We start from the raw sequence: 26028 nt of genomic DNA, 5'->3' as shown, positions 1-26028 counted from the left end.
ATGTATAAATAACTCAGCAGGTGCTGAATGCTAAGACTACTATGCTCTTTTTCTAATAAAAGACAAAATGTCATTTTACTATAATAAAAGAACTATCAAGCTTAAGATTATCAGACATGTTTCACATGTAGGTTTCAATACCTTTCTATTACTATTCCTTGATTGACTTCTATCCACTAAAATCTGAGACAATTAAAAGAACATGACCTGCTGGTTGGGGTTGATGCCAAGTGTGTGCAGGCAGTCAAAGACAAACATCTTTAGGAAGAAGTATTGGCCATGCAGACTAAGTTCCATGAGGATGATCCCGGCAGTCAGTGTCTTCTGTAGATTCACTGTCAAATGTTGCTGAAAGCGCTCACCAACATTTCCTGAATTCTGCATTGTTGTGAGGCCAGACCTAAACAAGACCAGTGGCAATGCTACAAGTAATTCTGCAATGTTGTGTGGCCAGACTAAGCAAGATATATTAGCGAGAAAGAAAGTTGCTTGAATAAGCTTGTTTCTTGACATATGTCACACAAATTGAGCAATGTTGTTGAATGACCCATGCTGCCATTATTAAGTCATGAGAATGACCTTGTCAGCAAAGCTGAATGTAACAGACAAATTTGTTCAGTGGACATAGTCCTTGTCAGAGCAAACAACAAAAAAGTTACCAAAATAGAATTAGCCATGTTCCATTCTCTCTTTGAACACCACCAACATGCCAACACCACCACTATGATAATATAACTGCCAACATCACCACTATGATAATAACTGACAAAAGGTGAAAGCAGATTAATATGAAAGGTTATGAAAGATATGTACTTTTAGGCCCATCTTCAGTGCCTCCAAATATTAATAAGAACTTAAACAACATTGCTAATGTTACACAAAACTCTATAACCTTTAAGAGGTTTTCCATGTTTGTCCTGATATCAACAGAGGAAGTGGAAAAAAAAAACAACATTCACCCTCTCTTGGGCAGTCCTGGTTGCAGATTAAGGCGCACAAAGCCAAACTCTGTGGTCAAGTAATTGCAGTACTGCATCAGGAAGCTGTGGCACAATTCCTGGTGCCAGGGATCATCAGGTGTTGGACCTGCACTTTTACGGGGTTGTACTTCTACCTGAGAAAATGGTTGTGCTTCCAAAATCTTTTTCCCACGTCCAGCATCTTGGCTAAGAGATCTTTTTCTACGACCACTGGATGCCAATGTTCCTGAACTGTGGCGAGAGCGCTGAAAAAACAAAAACTGCAAATCAGGAATCAGCAAATGGCCTAAAAGCTGAGCTTATACTTTGGATGGAAGGATCTATCACCACAGAGAATTTGATACATGTTTCAACAAGCATGCCAACAACAGCCTCAGATTTTATTAATCATGTTATGCTACAAGCAGCTGCTGTTAGCAGCTTAAATAAAGTCAAGCTTCCCTTCCTTTGAAACAAATGAAACAATATAGCACATCAATATAATAATATAGCAAGAGACTAAAGCGATTCAATCACTTCTTGAGTCACTTCCAAGCTCTGAATACACTAAATTTGTGTCTTACACTGACAAGTGGGATGAATCAACAAAGCAGTAAAAAAAATAGTGGCTCTATAAATAACCATATTAAAAAGACAATAGAAGTTAAATGAAGCAACCAGATATCAGATGTCACAGCTACAAACAAATACACAATTTTTTTTATAAGCCCTGAAATATAAATCAGCATTTTCCAAAGACATAAAATTGATATTTGACTTGTAATAGACTTTTTTGATCCAAGCTCCTTGATGACGAGTTTGAATGTTATTCAGATTTTTATTTAAAAAAGCTTTTTTCTGGACTATACTCAGGCTTAAAGCTGTATCTATGATCAAATCAAGGTACCCTCAGGACTAACCATTTTTACATAAAATTTTGAGCCCAAGTAAAGCCTGGAATTAATGTAGGTTTATTTGTGAAGTTTGTGCACATAAACTATTGCTAACAAGATTCATCCAGATTACTCATATTTTAAGAAAAACAAAGAAATATTAAAGGCAAGGTGTCTTCTTTCTTCTAAATATGGTGGCAGTACAGAAATAATCATCGGTCACTTTGTCACTTTTTGCTAGCCACTGATATGGCAGATTGAAAACATCTATACTCCACCAATTCTATCTATTGTAATCAACACAGAATAACAGCTACAGCAACAACAGTTGATTTAAAAACCTACATGTCCCTCACATTAAAAGCTCCAAATGCTGTGCAGTAATAAAGAACAGCAAGACTTGGAGAAAAAAGTGAAGAGCTAAATAAAAAATGAAAAATGCATGCAGGATTAAAGGTAGGGGATGCTGGGACCCACAAATGTCCACAACGCCAAAACTTATCAGGCTTTATAGAGGGGAGAGAATACAGATCAAGATGTGCAAAGTAACCAGACCTACTCTGCTAGGCCTGCAAGGTTGTAACATTTTACCTAACATAGATAAGTACAAGGTTGCAACAGGCTGAAGTTTTAAAACCTTTAAACATTACAATAAATTTACATGTTAACCATGGTTAACAAGTTCAACACTGGTAACCTGCTAGTTCTCCAAGAAGTGTAACATAAATTTTACTAACAATAACAATTCTTGAGGTCATTAGAATTTAAGTTCAAATTTTTAAACATAAGGATGATAACAGCATTCCACACACCCCCCCCCCCTCCAAAGACAGGTCAACAAAGACTGTTCTAGTAGTAACTGACATAAGAGGTACACATAAAATCAGGACACCAGGATTTTGTTGCAAATTAATAATTATGTCTCAAATCTAAGGTATGAGGTTTATTCAAAGGCACAAAATCAAGGAATCATGAACCTTCAAAGACAGAAAACTTTGGATTAACTGATTATAGAGTAAGATCTTGACTTGGTATGGGGAATCCAACTAAATGGTGAATATATAGCCATTCCTCTATAAGTCTGTAAACACTACATGGGGTTGATGGATCTGAGACTATAAAAAAAGCAAGAAGTAGAACTGTTGGATTTTGGAACTTTTGAACTGAGAAAGTTCTGCCATGCTTTGGAAGTATAGATAAACCAAAGAAAGATTTTTAGAGCGTGGATAAACTACTCAGTAGCAAGTTGTCTGAGTAAAGACCTCACACAGTACCACAGAAGGGCGGCCCGGTGGCGCAACGGTTAGCGCTGTTAGCGCCTGTCACCAATACAGTGAAGGTTGGCTGCCCTGAGTTCATTTCTCGTCTCGGGCATGCTGTTCTTTCTCTGCACGTGGCATCTGTTTACAGGGCTGGCCGCCATCCGCCAAGGACGGTCCCAAGCCCGGCTGAAAAAGGAGGAGGGTTGGGCGTGGGGCCAGCACCCCCACCCCGTAAAAACAAATCCTTGCTACCGAAACATCGACAACAGTTAAGACTGTAGTCGATGGCCTATGCCCCAGGAGGGGTGAAAGGGCCTAAAAAAAAAAAAAAAAAAAAAAAAAAAAACAGTACCACAGAGTACCATACAATGATGTACATGAATCTTACTGCTTTCTGATGTGAAATCAGGAGAAAGAGGAAAGGGTAGGTTGCAGCATTAAGGATGTCAAATAAGAAAGGCAACCAAAAATTATGAAAGAATTATCCAAGACAGAGAATTAAAAAAGAAACTCCTCAAAGAAAAGACTAACACATCAAGGTTTCTAACTGTTGCAAAAAGTTCAGATTTTCTAATTTGGCTACAAGATTAACTGTGGAAACTGACCACAAGATGCTGCCAGCTCTGTTGCAGACAAAACATTTGGATGAGCTGACTCCAAGAATACAGTACTCCCAAATGAAGCTCATATGATTTCTTACGACACCATCTACACAGCAGGAAAGAATCTGATGGCAGCTGAAACTCTGTCAAAACCTCCTAGAAGTGCTCCAGCAGAACGGGTCAAGCAGATGGAGAAAGATACAAACATTTTTGTCAGCCATGTTCTTCAATTCCTTCCCATGAGTTACAGAAGACCACAAGAACAGAAACAACTAAAAAACAACTTCTGAAGCAGATCAGAAACCTCTGCAAGCTGGATTCATGACAAATATCAGCCCAATTTGAGAACTTGGAAAACTATTGGTTTGTTTGTGAAAAGCTAACAGTTCAGGAAGGATTATCGCTAGTGATACCTGAATCACTACAAAAAGAAATGTTGCTGCATACGTGACACCAAGGTTGTCAAATGAAGCCTTAGTGAGACAGAATATACTGTGGACAGGAATTTCCAGATTGAAAAGCTTATTGAAACTTGTCTTAATTGTGAGAAAGAATGACTTCCTGAGCCCCTGAAACCAACTTGAGTCCCAGATTATTTAAGGCAAATAGCTGAATAAACTTGTTCGAGTTGACAGGATATCAGTATCTGCTGGTAGGGGACTGTTTTTCACACTTTACTGAGGTAGCCCATTTGATCAAAGCAATGTCAGCTGATGTTATTGATCACTGCAAAGCCATCTTTGTATGACAAAGCATACCCAAAATTGTTCTCACAGACGATGGGCGTCAGTTTCCTTCATGTGAATTTCTTCAGTTCTCTGACAGCTTTGGATTCAATCTCACTAGTAGATCACCATGGCTATCAAGTAAATGGAGAAAGTGAATGGGCAGTTCAGAGTTTAAAGAATTTATTCAAAACATCACTAGATCCCTTTACTGTACTTTTGAATGCAATGCCTCTACACTAAGGTTCAAGTCCAGCAGAATGGCTGATGGGAAGGAAGCTGAGAATGAAAATCCCAGCTCAGCTAGTACAGTATGTTCCAAAAAAGAGATCTCTGAATCATTTTAAGAAGACAGACAAACAGCTAAAAGATCATCAGAAGAAAATTCTTATGCAAGACACAAAGCCAAGTACATGAAATTTCTAGCCAAGAAAAAGCTAGTGTGGGTTAAGATCCCAAAAGAGAAATGAAAATACTGAAAGCACCCTCAACAAGATTTTACACAGCACAGATGAAGACAGGAATAAAAGACAGAACTGAAATAATCTTTTATTGCAGAAACAAGCAGTCACGCAGTCCAGGTTGAAACCTCAGAAATGTTACTCATCCCAGAACAGATAAGAGAACTAGCCTTAAATGATATGTGGCATGATGATGATGATAATGATGCTGCTGCATTTAATACTTCAAAGTTGTCAGAATGCAAAGGAAATGATGTTACAGATGGCAGCAATAGTTTGCAGCCAGGCACTGACTACACCAGATATGACTGCCAGGTAAAACTGCCAGACAGGCTGGCATGTTGAAAACTTTTTTTTAAGTTTTAAAGTTGTTTCATATATACTTGGAATCTAAATACTGTATGTTGTGTTTTAAAGCACAATAAGGGGTTGTAGAGAAAGGTCCTTTGGCTATATACAAGAGGATCCAACTAAGATAGTGAATACATATTCTTGGTGTCTGTAAACTCTACACTGATGGCTGGTCAAGGTTTACCCCAATGGTGTCTCATTTGTTGAAAAATATGCACAAAATGAATCTGGTAGCTGCTGAAGTTTTCCTCTAAGGAGTCTGTTTGACTAGCAAAAAGTCTATCTATAAAACATATCTCAACTGTTTACTGTTGTATTCAATCTGTGCCTCCATGATAAGATACATTGTCTTTATTCTCTGTGAATAGTTTGCTGAAGCATGCTCATCAAGTTGGGGAAACAAGACAGAGTGGTAAGCTTATTTCCCTTAAGAGGTGGTCAATAAAGACACAAGACTGCTATGTCCTGAATAAAGTGGTTTATTTTCAATTTGCAGAGCTCAGCATCTTTTGTTCGTATTATCAAGCCTGCAAATAGTTTCTAAGGGAATGTCAAAAAAAATGTGTTTGTTCAATGAAAGTTTAAACTGGGCGATTCATATTTCTTGGATTCTACCAAGCACACCTGTGTATTTACACTTGACTGTGTGTGTTGGAGGAGGGGAGCAGATGTGTGTAGGTGTTGGTGTTTAGTGTATGTGTGTATATGTACATTTTGGTGTATGTGTATATGTGAAGGATGGATGAACAAGTCTGGAGGCAGATGTATGCATATATAAAGGGTGCTGAATGTATGCATGTGTCATGCGGTAGATGTACATGTGTGGGAGGAGGGATGTATGGGTGTGCAGTGAGGCAAGCATAGATGTCAGTATATGTGTGTGTAGAGAGTGGACGTAGGTGTGTGTGGGGGTATTTTTGGGGGGGGTTAGGGGTGTGTGGAATGGAAGTAACTGTGTGGGATATAAACATATATGAAGGGTGTGAATGTAGGGTGTGTGTGTTGTGTGTGTGTGTGTGTGGGGGGGGTAATAGGTGGAGAGATGTGGATGTAGGTTTGTGAGAAAGAAAAAAAAAACTTACATCCTATGCAGCATTCTAAAGCTTTCTCTGCAAACATAATCATTGTTTCAAGTGAAGCTTTGCAATGGACATCCTACCAAAAACATGCAGGCACCAGCCAAAAGTGGCTCTGAGCTGTAACAACAGCACAGTAATATGCCAATGTCAAGCCCTTCACACTCACTTTCACCAGGGGACTGGATCCTGGCCACACCAGGCACAGAGATAGCTGTGGAAAGAGAGGGGACTTAACACTATTTACAAGTCATTTCATCATACCCACTTTTCATCAATTATGTCGTGATGAACAATTAGAAAGCTGCACTGTCATGCAACCTCAGAAAGTTATACTGCTTGGTAATCTGTTTTCAAGACTGCATGTAATTATTTAACATGTTTCCTAATTATAAAAAAATCCTCATGATTAGGGAGATTCATCGCTGTATTATTCAATAGCAAAGACAAGTGTGATACTCTCTAATATGTTATAAAAACAACCATTTCTTATTTACTGCAATACAAGTTTGATGTTTTCAGGTTTTTTTTGCTGGCTGTGAGACAACTATCAAAGGTTATACAGGTTGCTACACCTAGTTTACTGATACTGCCACCACCTGGATGTATTAATAAGGTGAAAACAGAAGCAGCAGTTACATTTTAAAGTTTAAAAATGCTTATGAGAGAGCTCAAAAACACTCAACATTCAACCACAAGAGGCAGCCATTAGCTATTAGTATATATCTTATGTCTCTTTTACAAACAGAAGGTAAATTTTTACCTGTGATGTGATGTACTGACTACACACATGCCTAAACTATGGTTGTTAGAATTAACAGTTTGGCATGCGGTATCCTGAAACAACTAGGAGCCTACACTCACCGACTTCGTAGGCTCTTTCTCTGGTGATGGTGGAGGAGGTGGAGGAACTACAGGAGGGATGTCCGCAGTGGCAGCATTTTGTTCCAGTACATACTGACGCCATTGCTGACAGAAGAGGAGAGGTGTGGCGCAGTAGTGAAAGAGGCGAGAGGATTTCTTTAGTATAGCCAGGTAGTCCTCCTTTTGATACACAGTAAGAGAGCCAGGATATGAGCAAATGTTTTCATTCTTGTCACGGTGTTCACAAGCCCTTTAAAAAATCACACAGGTTTAAACATTTAACACAATAAAAGCTGACTTAACATGATCCCAGACTTGCTGATTTGGATCTCAAATTTCCCTGGTCTTTCCAAGTACTGATACTGTTTGCATGTTACATATTTAAACTATGAACTAGAAAGGTTGCTTGTAATCTCTAAAACTCTTGGTGCTTTCTCCACCTCAAGCTCCAACTAGTAAAGCCCTTTTTGACTTAACAATGGTTTGAATGTTAACTATTTTAATTTGAATTTGTCTTGACATCCTGAATAAATATTAAATTAAAATCAAAGCTCTTAAAAGGTCACAGCCAGTGGATGATAAAGCCCTATCTCCTATTTCTACAGACTATACTTTCCCTGATAAAACAAGAATATATTATTGTTAGACAGTTGTTATATGGGGGGAAGTGGGTGATGGATTATTCCAGCTGCAGGCCTTCAATACTCACAGTCAAGCCAACTAACCATCAGGTTATGAACCCTCCCCAACCAAGATTCTAACTCCGTCTCAAATTCAAGCACAGAAGTTCATGTGGCTAATTTGACTGTTGAAAAAACCAAATGACTTACAGTTACAGGGGTATTGGGGGAAGTCTTCTGCCACCACAATCCATACAGCTGACGAAGCTTCATCAGACGTTCAGCATCTGCAAGTAAACAATGTTAATCAATTCAAATTGTCTAAAGATAATCTATCAGAAGTTAACAAAAAACACAACACATATAGAGCCAAGACATTTTTACCCTTCCGAAATCTGCTGCGAATTTCAAGAACTTGCATTCCATGGGAAGACACTGGGTCCTGCAAGTTGCCATATGCTGCACGTTGCAAAGGTCGAACAGGCTGTAGGTTGCTGTACGTCTGATCAAATGGACGAGTCTGGTTCAGAACATGAGAAAAACTTCGAGACTGTGCAGACAAGCTGCTGTGACGGCGCTGCACATCACGTGGAGGTGCTGTGTGGCGTACAAGGCTCTCCAGATCATTACTGGTCTGTGTATATGGATTCTGCTCCTGAAAGCAAAGGAGTAAGTGTGCATTTGTATAAGTTCTTTACCTGTACAAAAAGGTCATGAAAGAGACCCCAACAATCTATTAAGATGAATTATTTTGTGCTCCTTCAACACGAGCCACACCTCTCCTCTTGTTTGATCTGATCCATTGCTCATCCACAAATGTAACAAAGATAATGGAAAAGCAGTGACCACACAATGTTACATTTCTTAAGTTCCCATATTAAAACCCGTTCCATGCAGGGAAGTTGAAAGTGCTGGCGATTAATTAAAAAAAACAAGACAAGAAAGATTAAAATTGAAACAAGTAATCCCTAAGGAGAAGCCACTTCCACAAGCAGAAAGTGAAGTATGTCTGCTGGATGCCTTCTTCTTTTGGCTCAGTGTTCAGTCAGTCAGTATCATGAACACTCATTGCAGGTCAAGCTACTTACCACAGTGTGTGACACCTCATCAAACATGTTATGGTGGAATAACCCCATTTTCTGGCTTATAATGGAAGCTAAGATGTGAGCCCGTGCATTGTGCCACTGCACAAGGCGTCTTACAGTCTTTTCAAGAACAGCTCCTTGGTCTCCAGCCCAATTATACATGTAAACAGTCAACTGAAAAAGTATTATAAAAGGTCATAATATATGTATGTTTTTCAGCAACAACAAAACAACAATTACCTATTGTTGATTCTAAAATAAACTTACAATTCAATGATGGGTCATACAAAACTAACAGCACTCCAAACATTATAAAATAAAATGTTTTCAAATGTTTCTCTTTGTCAATGGCTGTACACAACTGTGGCACCTTTTTATCATAGGCTGTGATGAACAGCAAGTGTTGTCGAGGAGTAAAGAATTTTATTCCTCCCTTGATCTTTTCTTTACTTCCCTCCTGCCAGAATGATGCAAACTTCTGGCTTCCGTGAAGTGCTGTGAATGAGACATTGATTATATCATACTACATCTTGTGTGCACCGTATGCTAAACACCAAATACATAAAACAAGTCAACAGACAAGACAAAAATATGGTCTAATATCTTATCCAAGCATGAATAAACTTGTCTATTTCACTGTGCTGCTGCAAGAAAATAAGTGGTTATTATTTTTCTCACAAAGAAGTGTCACATCTTGTGCTCTTAAATGATTTAAATAGTGGAAATGTATACCCCATGTCTGCAGATTAATTGTAAGTGACAACACATACATTTCTTTGATTATTCTGACACTTCAACTTTTTGTCACCAGGTTTACCAAAATGAAAGAGTAATAAAAGAAATTTCAAAAGTGAAACTGAGCTCAGAAGACTACAAACAAACTAACAGTTAACCATACAATAAGCAATCACAAGTAGACCACAGAAGGCTTTTGTAGTTTGCTCATTACTGCAAATTAACTTTGGAGTAGAAGACTGCAAGTGTGAGACTGACTCAAGTCTGTGTGTGAACAAGTCTCCGCCCACCCATCATAAAATGTCAAAGGTTTTGGAAGGAGAGAGATGGGACATGTCTTCCACATGTTGTGAACTTAACATACAGTTTCTAATGGCTATGTAGAGGTGGGTTAGTCGCACAAGAACACAACAAAAATAAAGTCTGCCACATAATTGTAGATTTAATTCTGAGTTTCACTCAGCTGGCTGGCCTGCCTTCTCTACATTCTCACTTCTAAATTCAAAGAGCCTCTCTCAAGTTGTTGTTTGTTTAGTAGGAAAGTGCTTCCACCTTGCGGCAATTTTGTCCTATGTGGGGAGAGGGAGGGGGTAGGAAACCAAAGTACCCAGAAAAAACCCCTGACACCCAGGACTGTGAACAGGTGTCACATACAGAATGTCCCAAGACAAGATCTTAACCCTGAACTGCTACTGCAGTGGTGATAAGCAGGGGTTTTAACCACTACACTACCAGGCACACCTGCTCTCTCAACTGTAAAGCTACACTATTTATCCTATCCCCATCGAACGTTCCAGCAATCATCCCCCACCCTTTTCCCACAGCTTAGTTACGATCTTTCCCTGCTCCCTGTGATGGCAGTGATCACCCCATCCTGTACTGTCTGGTCATGGCCTTCTCAAGAGGGTCAGACGACTTGGTGTAACAATAGGTCCAGTAGCCAGTAGCCACTGGTGGACAGTTCAAGGCTGGCTATTATGTACATGGTAAAAGTGGGAAAGGGACAGTCCTGTGAGCCATTTTACCACTACCCTCTGCAAAAACAAAGAAATACTTAATACGCTACTAGAGTGCTGCCCTATGACCACCAAACTATTGGATCTTTACCATACCATATTTTAAAATGTTCATTTTCTGGTTTAAAAAAGGCATTCTTCACTCACTCTTTGTGGTCGTGTTGAAGAAAGCTGGAGATGGCTCCTTAAGGTCCCCTAGTTCACGCTCCACAGTGGAACACCACTGAGCATAGTCACGGCCCACAGCTATCAATTTGACATGTCCAAGCTCTGACCGATCTATCACACACTCCACTTGATTCTCTAAAGTCTAAGCAAACATACAGTAAATACTAATTATTACATAAAAATAATTTTTATATACTCATAAAATTATTTTGAAATGCCTGGGTAAGTTTACAAAACAAAACTAATTCTCAAATTCTAAAGAAAGATGAGGTATACAATGTGATATCTATTTATAATGGCTAGTAAACAATATCAAAAGATCAGCAATGGGATAATTAACTATCAGTTTGGAAAAAGTGATATATACATGAAAAATCAAATCAAGGGATGTCAAGCGGCAAATGAGAGACATCCAGCAATAAAAATACAAGTCAAGAGTGAAAAACAAGGTCAACAATAAGATGCACAATTGCAGTAAGTGGAAAAACAAGGACAAAATATTTTTTAAATGTACAAATGCAATATGTAATAAAAAAAACGCAGAAAGAAAATGACAAGAACTAAGCACGTCCAACATATGAGCATTTAATAAAACTAACCATCTGTTGTGGCCGGCAGGGTGAATAGTGAATGCTCATAGGTGCCTGATGAGGATTTGAGTAGTGCAAAACTTTAAAAAGACGCAAGGTAACACTGTTGGAGATGGTAGGCACTGAAGACAAAAGCTCATGAAAGATATACTCCACAGAGAACTCAGCCTGAAGATTCAGCTCTACTTTGCTGACAGATGGCAATCCTGCAAAACAAAAAAAAATCACTGAATTATAAATAAATACACAAACATGAGTGCACACACTGTGTGTACAGGCATGTAAATGAACAAACATATATATTCCTATTTATATGTATTATATATTTTTTATACCTATCATCAGAGTTTGCTTAACTGGCTGGAGGGGGCTGAACTCTATTGTATTTTTCTCTTATCTGACTTCTTCATGTTAGACTTGATGTTGGTGTGTGTTTAAGAGGTGCCTGCCATTGTGCTTTTGGAATGTAGTGCCCCTTCGATCCGTGTCTGTGGCTTTGATTCCATTTCAAACTGGAGACTTTGCAGTCAACATAGTTCACCTGACTATGGCTTCAGTTCCATTTGACTTTAGTTCATTAGCGAACTTGTGCATGCTGTGGCTCAAGCATTATCATTATATGGGAGCCTGTTGTCTGCTGGATGTGGTGCTTATAGCTGCATCTACTATCAATGTGTCTTCCTGCTTGTTTGCAATGAGGACTGCAGAAGGTGGTTATGTTTTCAGCTTATTTTGGACTCCACACCACCTACTGTGAAGCACGTTCACCTTGGCCAACAGACATATAAGCCAACTTTCACTTTACTGGAACTGTGATGTGGACATGAGCATTTACAGTCTCACAGTTTTAAAACTGGATTGTGTAAGCTGGGAGCAATTACGGGCTACAAATCTTTATTATCCCATATGTCATTCTATAGACACAAAATATTATGTTGCATGTGTCTGAGTATGTGTTATTCTGTGTAAATTTTTTTGTTAAGTGCTTTGAGCTAGCCTTTGATGGGTGGATAAATTGCTATATAAATGTATTATCATTATATTCATATACATATTGTGTTGTCATTTACTGAAAGAAGCTGCTGTTCACTTCTTGCACAGTACCCTGATGGAGTACAGAACAGTTTTGCATAGAAATTACCTTTACCTCTTCACTCAATCCAAATACTGGCTGCTAGCCAAACATATCACCTTCTTCTGTTCAGTTCCTTGACTTGGTCAATGATTAGGGGGACAGGGTTCTCTATTGTGAGTTTTGAGGTGAAGAATTTTTCATGTTTATCCCTGAAGGGTGCCCTCAATAAAAGCTTTGGACAACATGTTATGGCTGGTAACATGGCCAAACCAGCCAAGACTAGACCATTTCCTGTTGCAAGAGAAGGTACTTTCAGGCCCACAAGGTACATAACTGTGCTCTATCCAAGTCATTGTCCTGCATTTAAAGAATTTAGAGCAGTTCCATATTGGGTCTCAAATATCAAAATCTTCTCTACTATGTCAGTGAGATTAGTCCACATCTTTCACCCAGAGAGATGAATGGAAATTGCAAGTGAGTGGCACTTGTACTTGGCAGCAAAAATTATGATTAACTACAGCAAATCCTGTAATTATGCCATTGCTCTAGCAATCCTGATGCAGATATCTTTGGGCAGAGTAGATCCCAATTACTTTAGATTTCTGATTTCTTTTAGTTTTTTTCATGCATGTAGATCAATGCTTTGCTTCCCCTATTGGTGTTGTTTCTTACTGTTTTTAGTGCTGGTCTCTATTATTTCCTCTGCTAATTAAAACAGCCTGTTGTTGATGTCTTGCTGCAACTCATCATGCTTATCTAACAACTGATCCCAGTTAAGGGACAGAGAAAGTTGATGAGGTCTTGCAGTTCTTTGTTGCCAGTCACCATCAGGAAAATGTATCTATAAAGCACAAACTGTACATGGGTATGCCACTGATAGGGAAAGATATGTTGCGGTTATTCACTTGCCTGCTTGGCCGATACAACTTAAAAGAGGTGTTGGAATAGGTTCAGCACATATAGTCAGCAGTCTGTAACAAGTCAATTACAACTTGCTGCTTGCGTGTCATGTCTCCTTAAAGTTTTGCAAAAGATTAATTTTGTACTCTACTTGTTTAGTCCTTATTTTGTTTACTAAAGTAGGTTCATACACTATTCTTAGATGTATGTAATTTCATATGGATGTACTACAAGGAAAGGAAATAATCTGTCTTTATAACAATGTTTGATAGTTTTTAAATTGCCACTTTTCAATGTTTAACTCAGATATAGTTATTCAGAGTTTTTGAAAACTACAAATAAAAAGGCACCTACACAAAATCCGGTATTCATATAGGAGTGGAAGGTATTAAAAAATAAAAGAACAAGCTACCAATACTTTCAAAAAAGTGGGTCAAGGTGAGAGGTGATGAGTTTGCCAAGTGATGGTGTTAAGGCATTCCAGACATGGGTCACAGAGAGAACAAAAAAGAATGCCAGATATGTGGCATATGCAGGAGGTTGACATGAGCACATTGAAGAGACCAACTGGGCTGATAAGGTGTTGATAACTCAGACAGATTTCCTGAAGACAAGTGTGTTTGCCTGGAGACAAGAGAAGAAAAGTGAGGCCACTTTGTAGTGAAAGTGGACACAGGCAATCAGCGCGGCTCATGGAGGAGTAGAGTAATATGGGATTTGTGCTTATGTAAGATAATGAAAGGAGCATGGTTTCAGGCTCTTTGAAGTTCCTCAAGCAGGCTGTTCAGAAGCTTAACAAACAAGGAGATGGAACAGGACAGCACAAAAGTAGATATGAGTTGGTGGAAGAAACTGTTAATTAAGGTCTCTTACAAAGTGAATTCTGTGAAGCTCTAGAAAAATTGACACAAGCTGCTTTAATGTGGTTTTCTAGTAAATCATCCCATCAAGATTTCTCACCATCTAGGAGAGAGGGACAGCTTTAAGGTTACAATTAGAGGGGGTTAGAAGAATGTGGGTTTTGTCATCATTCGACTAATAATTTTTTATCCACTCCTTCACAGTATTCTCTGCGGGAGTAACAAGCTGCTGTAGCTCAGAAACAGGGCCAAACACAAGTAGCCGTGTATGTAGTACCAAGTTCCAAGCTGGCAAATAAGAGGGCCCAGTGGCTGGACAAGACTGCCCAGGAATGAAACCTTGTGGAATCCCATACTTCACGTCAAGTGTGTATGACAAATCTTTGATCATCACAGACTCTAGGACTGGAACTATTTCAAGACCATGCCAAATAGGCCAAAAGTCACATGAATTCACTGGAGAAGGTTGTTGTGGTCAAGGGTCTCGAAGGCAGCTGCCAGATCAAGTACCGACAGCACTGAAATTTGATCCCAAACACAGGCTGATAGCAAATCACTGACTACACATAGCAGTTGTCTCAGAGAAATGGTGCTCATGGTAAACACACTTAGTAGCTTATGGATTGCCAAGTGTTCGTGAAGTTAACGAAGAACAGCTTTTTCCAGTATTGTGGAAAAAAGAAGAGAGATTTAAGAGAAGGCAGCAATTTTTTAGGTTGTTAGGGTCAAGATAAGATTATTTAAACAGCCAGATGACAAAAGCATGTTTGAAAGAAAAGGCTATTATGTCAGTTGACAAAGAATAATTGATGATGAATGTGATGACCAGAATCAGCAGATCCAGAGAATCATGTAAGAAGTGAGTGGGAACTGAGTCAAGGAAGTAAGATTTCTTCGGAAATTGTATAATGATGTCTCTGATCTTGAACTGGGAGAAAGGCTCATTTCCTGAGAAACACTGTTCCAGCTTCTGATTGGTATATTAAATCTTTTTTGCCAAAATCAGATGCTTCAAGATAATATCTCTGTGAATTGATCTCCATCGACACTCAGTGTGGCACTAATGTTTTCTTTGCATCCATCAGTTCACCAGTAAGCCACAATGCAAAGAAACAGTGAGTGATATGAGAACCAGTCTGTCAAAAAGCATTTCTGTCAAATATGGTGCTCAGCAGTAGGCAGTACAAGAGTGTGAAGACTGTTACTCAGATCTTAACAGATATTAGCCCAAAAGGCATGAAGATCAATAGATGACACAACTCTTGCTGCGATGACATATTGTATGAGTCCTGGCTTTTAAAAGTAGAGGCAAAACGATACTGGGAAATGATCTGACTGTAGCCTGTCAAAGACAGTCATAGATGGAGCACATCTTGCACAATCAACCGGTTGATCATACAATTCCTTTTGAGCTGGTGAATCATCTGAACTAAATATAAATAATACTTGTATAGTAGAGATTTCAGGCATTTCACATAGCAGTTGGTATAACAGTCATAATGAAAACTGATGTCTCCAAAGAAGATAACACTGCTACACTAAAGGTAAAACCTTAGGTTAAACATGCCCTCACCAAAGCAACTTGATATTAAACATACCATTCAATGTTATTAAACAATAAACATGCTATGATTATTTTATCTTACCTTGCTTATAACAAAACTGCATCCAAGGCTCCATAAGTGAGGAAAAGACACGATGAAGGGTTCCCTTTTCTCCTTGCTCATACTGCACCACAAGTTCCTGCAGCTCTCTTTTCTCCTGTTGTACCCCTAAGGCCGAAGAACTGGAGTGTAGAGAAGCTTCTAAAGCTGGAGTACTTATAGCCTGGACCTGAGACCAGTCAAAAGACTGCAAGAAACAAAAATTTAGTAAATATAATACTCTGCAAAGACAAATACAAAAATTTTCAAAATTCCACATCCCCACAACTTCAAGAGACAGGTTTTGAGTAGTGCTTGAAGGTTATGAGCATGGATTAACAAGAATGATTAAATCTCTGACCATATGACTAGCTCTAGAAGAATTTTTCTGAAAGCAGTAAGAAATTAAGACGTAAAGGACAAGTCATCTTACCTGAGAAGACCCCAAAGAGGGAGAAACAAGATGTGTGCGAGGTGAAAAGTTCTCATGCAGTGTCTGGAATGGAGAGGCCGAGTGTGGCACAGGACGGATGCTGAGACTGTTGGCAGAATCTGACAACTTGCGACCAAGAGGCTGCTGTTTTCTTTCTGCATCTTCTGCGCAAAGAATATTTTAGTCAGCAGTTGCTTGTTGTAACTTTATTTTAAGAAAAATTCTTCTAACTAAATCAGTTTACCAAATCACTGGGTATTCTGGGTCATACTTTTTCTTCTAAAATTTAGGCCTTAATAGATTTACCTGCAAGGATATCACAAACCTTCCTATTGAGGCAAAACTCACTTTTCTGAAAAACTGGAGATGAAGGAAGGGATGCCACAGGAAGTGTCCTCTGGTCCTGCAGACCGGACGGTAAACTACAGGTAGAAGCAGTCAATAGGAAGAATTCCATCACCAAATCACACAAAGAGTGGCACACACTGGTTGTCAGACGGTCACGTAGCTGTCGCAGGTCTAATGACCCTCGTTGCCATATGCGGAATTGTATCAGAGCTGTTGGACCTAGTAATAAAAGCATAGAAAAAATGTATACTCTTTACAACATCAACATATTAAAATCGATTTCATTTCTTCCCACAATATCACTTTTCAAATATAAAATGTGCATGTCCTATTAATAAATATCCTTTATTTTGTTAAAGTGTAATAAGAATCATCATCCAAGATAACCTGTAATAATTTAATAAGAAAGTTCTAAATGTTGCTGCTGACATTAACCGAAACTGTCCTTGAGTCTAACCTGGGCCCCAGCTAGTAGCAGGGGTAGTGTGCAATGAAGTTTCTACCATCTGTGGTAAGCTTTCAGCATTGTGATGACCAAGTGTTGACAAAGATGATGGCCGGGGACATCCAAGGAGTTTCACAGGATTTCCACAGCCATCAACAAGACTGCAGATGACGCATGCTATGCCTGAGATAGATGGAATCAACATACAAGTGCACACTACAGAGTAGGTTTCTGACAATGAAATGTCAAGCTGCAAGAGATGCTTGTATTTTCTGGGAAGTTTCCAGAAAAGTCTCTTCAAAGTGTTCTTTTTGATGCATAATACTTGTAGAATGGTTCAAAAACACTGGGCAACAAATGATGTGCACATTCTCATTGTGACATGTGATAAAACTCCTTATAAAAACATACTTGATCTGTGCCCAAATCACCAAAAGATATTATCCAGACTATTCCAACTTATCTTCTGCATTTTTTTCAGTCATAAAGACAATAACACACGAAAATACAAACCTTTGCGGCCACCTGACTGAGGACTTATGTACAGATACACCTGATCAGAAGGTATATTACTTCGTTTGCCTTGTACGATGTCCTACAATCAACAACAGATATTATTTATAAAAGCCTACTCCTTTGTTATATTTTGGGTAAAAAAAACTATTTACAAAAATGAACTGGTAAAAATCAAATTGGGTGTGAAAGTTGGTAAAATGTTGTCATTATTACTTTTAGGAAGTCTGTTTTCGTTTTATGTGAATCTTATCTTCATTTTTATGTAAATCAATAAATTATACATAGTTCTTGTGGAACACACTCCTTATGTAAATCGTGAAATATCTGTATATGTAACTGATATAAGGTACCTGGAAATGGCAGTCCGGTGATTCCTCCAAGTAGTTTGGTGGATGAAGAAATTGAAGAAGATTCTGTTTCAAATAACAGATGAGTGCTGACAGATACTGCATGGCATGACTGGGGATGGTCAGCTGAAATGTTTCTGTTGCATCTTGCTCCATATTCTGAATGAACTGTTCAAATACACATACATGTAAGCATGTATCAGCAGAAAATGCAGCCACACATGCAAATTGGAGTGCATGAACACTCTCTCTGTTTCACACACACACATATACTATATATCCAATGCATATTTCAGAAACTAATTTCATTTAAGGTTTCTTTATGCCTAAACAGGCTCACAATCAGTTTTTTTTGCCTCTGCTGATTTGTGTCACAGACCTGAACATCCTCAGGACGAAGCTTGCACTGTGGGTTGCGAGACAACATAAGAGAGATTACATCCACCACAGTGTCATCAAGCCGGTTCTGCAATAGCTTCATAAGATCTTCCTGGATTTCTTTTCCTAAATGATTAATACAAAGCAATGCATTCAAAAAATGCTACATCCAAACTGACTCCAATAACATGTTTAATGATAATAATACAACATTTATATAGTGGTTTTCCAAAGAAATGCTATACAGAAGTAAACTGAATCACCAACAATGATGCATCCATATTCACATTAAACAGACACACTAGAACATAAATAGCCACTCATACGCAAAATAAATAGATGCAAGTTAGGCATGCTCAGGGTGAGGACAGTAAAATCACTGTTCTGAAAAGATGCGTCTTAAGTTTAGACTGAAAGGTGGTAAGAGAATCAAAATGATGAAAGCTGACAGATAATCTCTTCCAAGTTGATGGGGCTAGGTATGAGAAAAACTTTCGTCCATTCATTGTTGTCTTAATTTACACAAAAGAAAGAGTCAAAAACAGTGATAGAGAGAAAAGCTTTTAAAGAAAACAAAAGGTATGAAACACAAGAACCATTTCAACAGACGAAAACATGCCACCTAAACACAAAATTATTTGAATGAACCAGGACAGAACTCTACAAAAATCGATTTCTTTGGAATGCCAAGTAATTGCTTCCCAATGTTCCATGTTTACAACAAATTTGATTTTCTTTTTCACTTTAACAGATCAACTGTATAAAGGATAGTGCAGCTACATTCAAAAGCTGAATCAACTCTCTACATTATTTGCTGAAGGCAAAGCATTTTGAAAAGAAAATCGAGCATGTATTATTATTTATAGTTTTCACCCAAGATGACTAATGCTTTTTATACGCAATTTGTTTAAAAGTTTTTAGTGATATATTTACAATATTTATTATTTTTAATTTGTTGATATCATGTATCTTATTCTTAGGGGTAGATAATACCTCACACTGAGTAAAGGTATGACAATAACTTTTCACAAGAAACACAAGAATCAAGGTGCAAAGGCATGTACACACACACAGAACAAGTCACATAAGAAACACTCAACTAAGAAACACACAAAAAGACTGCAGAGTTAATGAAATAATGACAAAAGATGTGCATATGATTATGATTTGGGACAGACAAAGAATGCCTGAGGTGGAAAAGATGTCCCAAACTTACTGTGAGGGTTAACCATGCATTTCAGTTGCTTATATTGAAGTCTTCTATCAGATGAGAAGCAGAGAGAGTGGGCGGGAATGTAGACAAAAGAAAGCTCAAGAGGTAAGCAGGTGACAAACCTGTGACCATATTGTACTAGCAGCATGCCATTTTACACTTCATTCTTCCTGACCACATTGTACTAGCAACATGTCATTTTACACAATTCTTCCTGACCATACTATACTAGCAAGGAGCAAAATTATAAACATTCAAATTCACAAAAAATGCACAATTTTGTGTGCAATCCGCACTAAAATACTGTAAAACTGAACCAATATTTTTTCAACATAATAATAAATTTTAGTAATATATAGTTTCATTAATGTTTCTTTTAAAATACACCACAAAACCCAAATTCCATGCACAAGCAGTCTTTCTCAACTGAACCCATGACAAGAAATGTCCCCATTTTGTTATCATTTAACATTAGTACTATTATTATTCAAGACTACATGTCAGCAGTGCTGACTTAAACAGTGAGTTTCAGATAATGAATATCTATTCATTCACGCTATTGCTGGCATAGTGTGTCATTAGCACACAAGCAATGAAGGGCTGCATGCTCCCGATAAAAGTGGACAATGGTGAAGTAAGAACAGAAATGGTCCCAAGACTGATCACTGCAGAATGCCTAAATAAAGAGAACCTATAGGTAAGAACACTGACTGCCCAAAGCAGCCTAAGCAAAAAGGATGAATATTATGATCAATGGTGTCACTAGCAGAGGGATAGTCAAGAAGACCAACAGACAACTTATCGTCATCTAGTGCAGTGAGAATGTTACTGATAGGACATAAGGACAGTTTTAGTTCTGCATTCAGCTCTACAAGCAAAATGACGTGGGTTAAGTTATTTGACAACAGAAAAGTGAAGATCAAACTGAAAATACAATTCTGTTGTATTAAAATCTCTCACTCAAATAGCATGTTATATACCTGGCTCCTCAATTCCATGTGCTGTCAATTCCACCATGTCCTCTATACGTGATGACAATCGGCTGTAGCCTGACATGACAGATACTGTGTCCCCTTCTGACCTGGTCTGTATAAAAGATAAAAAAAATCTTATGTATTATCTCCCTTCCACTTCCCTTATAAGTCCCCATTCACTGCCTCTGGGAACTTATTTTCATTTAGAAAGAAGTTTCAACGGAGTGGTTTATTGCTATTTTTGTCTTCTATAACCGTGTCCATTTTATAAAAAAATGCAGCAAGTTAGAAAGCTAGAATGTGTATCTCATGTGATCTCATGTAAAGATAAGGTTCCCATAGTCTAGTTGCCAGAAGGGGAAACAAACTGTAAGTGGTCCACCATGTCTCATAGACAGGCGGAATCTAAACTTCCACCACTTTCACGTTCCTTTATAAGTCAGCAATGTACTACACATGTAAGTGAAGTTTTCTACACATGTAAGTGAAGTTACACTACTCACCCTTCCTCACACATCTTAAGAAATCTACTCACACGCCAGCTACATTCTGCTTGAGAATCATTAGCAACAAAACAGACCTCTTTTTAAGACATGAATAGTCTGTTTCTGTATAAGCTAATGCTAAGTGCTAAGTTTATTTGTTCCTCAACTCTTTGAAGTTGACAGCGGATTCCAAATGTATGGTTTACTGTTTCAGCTGCCACAAATATGCCTTTAAATTCTACAGCTACCCTCTGAATAAACTGCGTTTAGGATTTTTTAACAGAGCTATGAACATGAATAAATATTACACTGCAGTGAAAGAAATGTTTAAATATTGCCTAACTACCATGCAAATAATATGATGAACATAACCCATTTTCCTGGACACTGAAATAAAAAAAGTAAGACGCTTACATCACTATCAAGTTTTGAATCAGGTTTCAGGGTGTGCACTGAGAAATCTGGCAAAAAAAAAAAAAAACCAACATTAAATTAAATCATTACTAGAATGACATGATGTCAAATATGACAAATGTAATAGGTCCCAAAACTCAACAAGCAAAATATGTGTGATAATGTAGAAAAGATGTTTCTGAATGACTATAAGTGAGCTTTGTTTTTAATTTAAATGTTCTGCTTGTGTCAAATAAAAGTTACAACATTAACTATATTGTCGATATCATTCCCTTTAAATATAAAAACAATCTTTGCACTTAATCTCTAGTACTAATGTCACAAATGAACCGCCACTACCTTTCAAAGGGAATGATAAGTGAATTCTGACCTGATAAGGATGCTTCAAGATCTACTTGAATGTCCGGAGGCTCATTCATATTTGATAATGAAATTTCCTTTAGCCTGGCAGTGGAAAAAGTATGGACTGTTATGTAACAATGACATTTCAGACATACACAGTCAACATATACAAATATAGCAGATATTGTCCGTTTATGTTAAATGATATTCCTGTGACACATTTAATTCAAAAAGATTGATCGACAAATTTATATACATTCAAATATCCATATATAAGTGAAGCAGCAGGTAGTATAATTTTATACTTTATCGAGACACATGCCTTATTAAAAAGCTAAAATAAATCAGCAGATTTTCATGCTGCATTTATGTATACTCTGCTGTGCATAGCACTCTGGTATGAAAGGAACATTCAGTTAAAACTTCATTGTCATTATGAAAATGCCAAATAATTATCTCACTGTGCTACCTAGAAAATGCTGTTCTACTTCAAACAACTTGAGAAAGTGATAGACAGAGAGCAGCTGTATGTGCATATAGATAGCTATGAAGCATTTATCAAAACTCTACACAACAAATACACAATCCTCCCTCTCCTTTACACAAGTGAATGCACTTACACCCTCTCTTGCTCTCATATCACTTGCTGTAACATTTACATGTATTCATACTCATACACACAAACACACAAAAGAAAAAATAAATAAAATCCTCTGCCTGCTTAAGTAGAGTAATATCGGAAGACACAGTTTTATGAACACAAACAGCTACAACAGGAGATACAACAGTATGGCCCCTTCTCAGTCTGCCCAAGTCTCTGTTTGACCCTGTGGGGAGGGGATATTATAGAAAATTAGATTTTTTACATCTTTTTCTTCCATGTCTAGTTTGTGTTCTAGTTTTGAGATTTTCTCCTTCAACATCATATTTTCTTTAATCACTTTCATTATGTCTCTGTAGACTGAATTTGTTCTTGTGTTTTAGCATTCATGCTGTCAATTTTTTTGTTTATGGAGGTCAACATTTTCACCACATCTGCTATGAACAGTTGCTCTGGTGTTGTGTTTTCGGTGCGGTGAGTGGACAAGTCTATTGCTCATCCCGTTGTCTAGATGACAATGTCAATGTCAGAAGCATAACTGTCTTTTTTTTGCAGGGCCTGGGTTGCTTTCTAAGTCTCCACATTGAAGTAATGCACCCACTACGAAGAGAAGATGGTCACAAAAGCTGCATAGTATCTACTTTTGAACCGCATGCTTAGCATACTGAGGTGTGTGAGCACACTGTGCTGAGCTCGCCGACACATAAAACTGATAAAACTCCACAAAAAATGGCCACATTGCTTGAAACTGAACATTATGGCCTGGCATGCTGTTTATAATTTGAATATGCACAGCCTATGTTGTACAATAGTTTTAAATTTAGATAATTACCACCGAACTCTTGGGAAATTATAAGGTTTGAATGAAACCATCAAACCTGCTCAGCTGAGAACAGCTCAAGTTGACAAGCATGTAACCAGCAGTATGTTGATAAGGGCTAGATGGCCTCCCCAAAACTGAATAATTATTATTATTACACACACACACAAAGCACAGGGTATGTGCATGTACACGCATGTATTCACATGTTTACGCATAAATGTACAGGTATACTTAAAATACATAAACATATCAATGCACACCAAATGTGCACATACATGCATGCACATCTCCTATTGAACATCTGCCAAAAATGGTCACCTTAGGTAGAAGACATTTCTTGAACTGGCTTCCTGGATCACAAACATGTTGTTGCGATTGTTTACAGAAAACTTGTTTAGCACGTTGTGAAGTGCCAGAAGTCCACGTGAAGGGCCTGGTTTCTGAGTGCCTGCCTTCAATCGGGGATGCAAAACAAATAGTTTGCGCCACATGCAGTCACAAGCAAAATAGCCAGGCTCAAATATCAGAGCTGCCTCAAGATACCCATGATCTTTGCCTTCCTCACTTTCATCTTCATCATCTACTTCAGATGCTAAAAGGTAAGACAAAAGTTACAAATTATACAATGTTAACCTGAAGTACTGAGTCAAGACAGCTCAAGAAAGATGTATCGAATTATGCAGATACTGCATGAAAGACTGACCATCAAGCATGGAGCGGCCGGCAAAGGTTCGAGGATCTGTCCAGCGCATGTCTTCAACTGCTGCTGGCACCAAGAGCGAGTTACACATGCGTGTCTCATATAACTCATTCAACAACAGTTGCTGAAAATTTCAAAATTATACTCTTTTATGACAAAATTGGTCTTTCTTACACATGCTATAGTTCTTATTTTTATACTTCTTATACTTCTTATTTGTTTCTAATCTTGGAGGAAGAAATCGCATTTCATAAGACTAGAAACACACGAAAGTTGATTCATTACTCACTGGAGTCAAAAGTACTCAACAGTTTAAAAGGAATACATTTAACCAAAGAAAATTAATTATCATGTATTGCAAAATTACAAATCATGAGGTATTCTGACTGATTAAGAGTGGTCAAGAAGCTTATTTCAGTAATAGCTACCTTGTTCACTTTCTGACATATGTCTTCTATCAATTTAGAAATTCGCCTGAGCAGTGACTTTTGTATCTTTGAATCAAGTTCTTCCTTTGAATGTGTCCTGTCAATAAATAATATGCAAAGACTCAAGAAATAATACTGACAACAATAAAAAATCAGAGTAAAAACATGTTCGATGCACTAGCTATATGCTGCTCTCACAAAAAATATAAATTTCAATATGACTTAAAAATTAAGGAACTGAAGTCACATTACTGCAGATAAACAAAATAATAAGGAGCAGCATTTATAAGCCCTCGCAACATAATAAATGCACTCATTCAGCCGTGTACATCATTTATAAAGCAGTTATACAAAATAATAATGACAACCTTTTTAAGGCACTGACTCTATATGATAGATGAATTCATTCAACCAGGTACACCATTTATTAAACACAAGCTTTCTGCCTTCCAGCTCTGCTTTGGTTTGCTATGCTTTACACCACTGTTTTTATGCTTTCTCTTTACACCATGCAAGCAATAAAGCTATATCACAACAAGAGACAGCATTTTTGAAATTGTTTAAAAACAAGACAGCTAGTATGAGTGACAGGTTGATCAGAGGGATCCTTTCCAGCTTTGGGATAGGCACCATGACTACCTCTCTCCACAAGGGAGGGATGGTTGGTTGGTTTGTTATTTGAGTTTTAAGCCATGCCAACAACTATGGCTATATTACAGCAAAGAGAAAGTTACACTACATTGAAAAAGCGAAAAACAAAACCTCCTAGGTGATACAATAACAACACTTACAATGTAAACCAACAAAACGAAAACAAAAAATATAAAAGACAAAACCTTCAGATAAAACCTAAAAAACCCAAAACCTTAAATCCAATGATAAAGCCCTGACATCTTTAAAATGAAAAAATAGCATGGGATGGACCTAAACAAGAAAAACAAAGAGCTAGTTATAAAACAAATTGCTGGAAAACACTCTGGATGATTTAAACATGTAAAACAATAAAGTGTCCCTGACACCAGGAGCAAACAAGTGCAGATTTGCCTCGTAAAGGTGGGAATGTGTGGCATAGGTGTGTCCCATCTTAAGTGTGCTAAATATCCCCTCCTCCCCCAACACTAAATGGCCTTATGTGGGTGGTCAGAAATACAAGGAAGGGTAGTATGCAACTTATTTTGGCCCCAGTGGTGCTGCCACAGGGACTGAATATAGGCTGCAAGGATAGACCTACAGTCAAATGACACCACTGACTGCAATTGAACAGGACTTTGACAAGCAGTCTTAGCAGCCTAGTCCACTTGAACATTGCCTGGCATGCCAGCATGGCCAGAAGCCCAAATGGAGACAATGTCCTTATTACAATGAAGAAAACCTACAAGAATGGTATGGAGATGGACCATAAGAGGGTGGTCAAAACAACAAGAAAGAAGAGCTTTGAATGGCTGCCTCTTCCTTCAACTCTAGGCAGTCTTTGGAAGATGTGACATGAGAACGGTCACAGATTGAACAACGGGTACTTGAAGAGCATTCACCTGCAGCATGGCCAGGCCTGCCACAGCAAAAGCAACATCCTTGGGACTTTCAGAAACTGAGGAAAAAGTGTTGATGGGCACAGACTTCCCATCTCTCTTGAGGTGGACACTTGGTGGGCCAGTTCTGATATAATGTTGAGCTCAGACATCTCAGTAAGGTCAGG

The 26028-nt window shown here is 38.1% G+C and overlaps 1 protein-coding gene across 4 annotated transcripts in view; it reads right to left on the bottom strand.

The window, feature by feature from the left end:
• Nucleotides 1-26028, bottom strand: part of LOC112573143 (KICSTOR complex protein SZT2-like) — a 98586-nt gene that overhangs the window by 8742 nt on the left and 63816 nt on the right. For 2 of the 4 annotated variants that reach the window (XM_025253233.1, XM_025253230.1), the window contains exons 37-59: nucleotides 24333-24429; nucleotides 23908-24028; nucleotides 23523-23796; nucleotides 21809-21882; nucleotides 21439-21485; nucleotides 20546-20651; nucleotides 18354-18478; nucleotides 17978-18142; nucleotides 17625-17706; nucleotides 17124-17294; nucleotides 16667-16885; nucleotides 16319-16482; nucleotides 15889-16093; nucleotides 11417-11613; nucleotides 10797-10959; nucleotides 9269-9393; nucleotides 8902-9072; nucleotides 8198-8468; nucleotides 8024-8100; nucleotides 7194-7373; nucleotides 6499-6543; nucleotides 960-1225; nucleotides 208-400 (exon numbers count right to left, since the gene is read on the bottom strand). In XM_025253233.1, the coding sequence (XP_025109018.1) occupies nucleotides 208-400; nucleotides 960-1225; nucleotides 6499-6543; nucleotides 7194-7373; nucleotides 8024-8100; nucleotides 8198-8468; nucleotides 8902-9072; nucleotides 9269-9393; nucleotides 10797-10959; nucleotides 11417-11613; nucleotides 15889-16093; nucleotides 16319-16482; nucleotides 16667-16885; nucleotides 17124-17294; nucleotides 17625-17706; nucleotides 17978-18142; nucleotides 18354-18478; nucleotides 20546-20651; nucleotides 21439-21485; nucleotides 21809-21882; nucleotides 23523-23796; nucleotides 23908-24028; nucleotides 24333-24429 (3538 nt within the window). The remainder of the gene's footprint in view (nucleotides 1-207; nucleotides 401-959; nucleotides 1226-6498; nucleotides 6544-7193; nucleotides 7374-8023; nucleotides 8101-8197; nucleotides 8469-8901; nucleotides 9073-9268; nucleotides 9394-10796; nucleotides 10960-11416; nucleotides 11614-15888; nucleotides 16094-16318; nucleotides 16483-16666; nucleotides 16886-17123; nucleotides 17295-17624; nucleotides 17707-17977; nucleotides 18143-18353; nucleotides 18479-20545; nucleotides 20652-21438; nucleotides 21486-21808; nucleotides 21883-23522; nucleotides 23797-23907; nucleotides 24029-24332; nucleotides 24430-26028) is intronic. The other 2 variants (XM_025253231.1, XM_025253232.1) reach the window with 2 other exon arrangements.

This window comes from Pomacea canaliculata, linkage group LG10 (genome assembly GCF_003073045.1).
Source record: "Pomacea canaliculata isolate SZHN2017 linkage group LG10, ASM307304v1, whole genome shotgun sequence".
Classification (NCBI taxonomy): domain Eukaryota; kingdom Metazoa; phylum Mollusca; class Gastropoda; order Architaenioglossa; family Ampullariidae; genus Pomacea; species Pomacea canaliculata.
The sequence above is the reverse complement of the archived record's forward strand: the minus strand, read 5'-3'. Positions and strand labels throughout refer to the sequence as shown.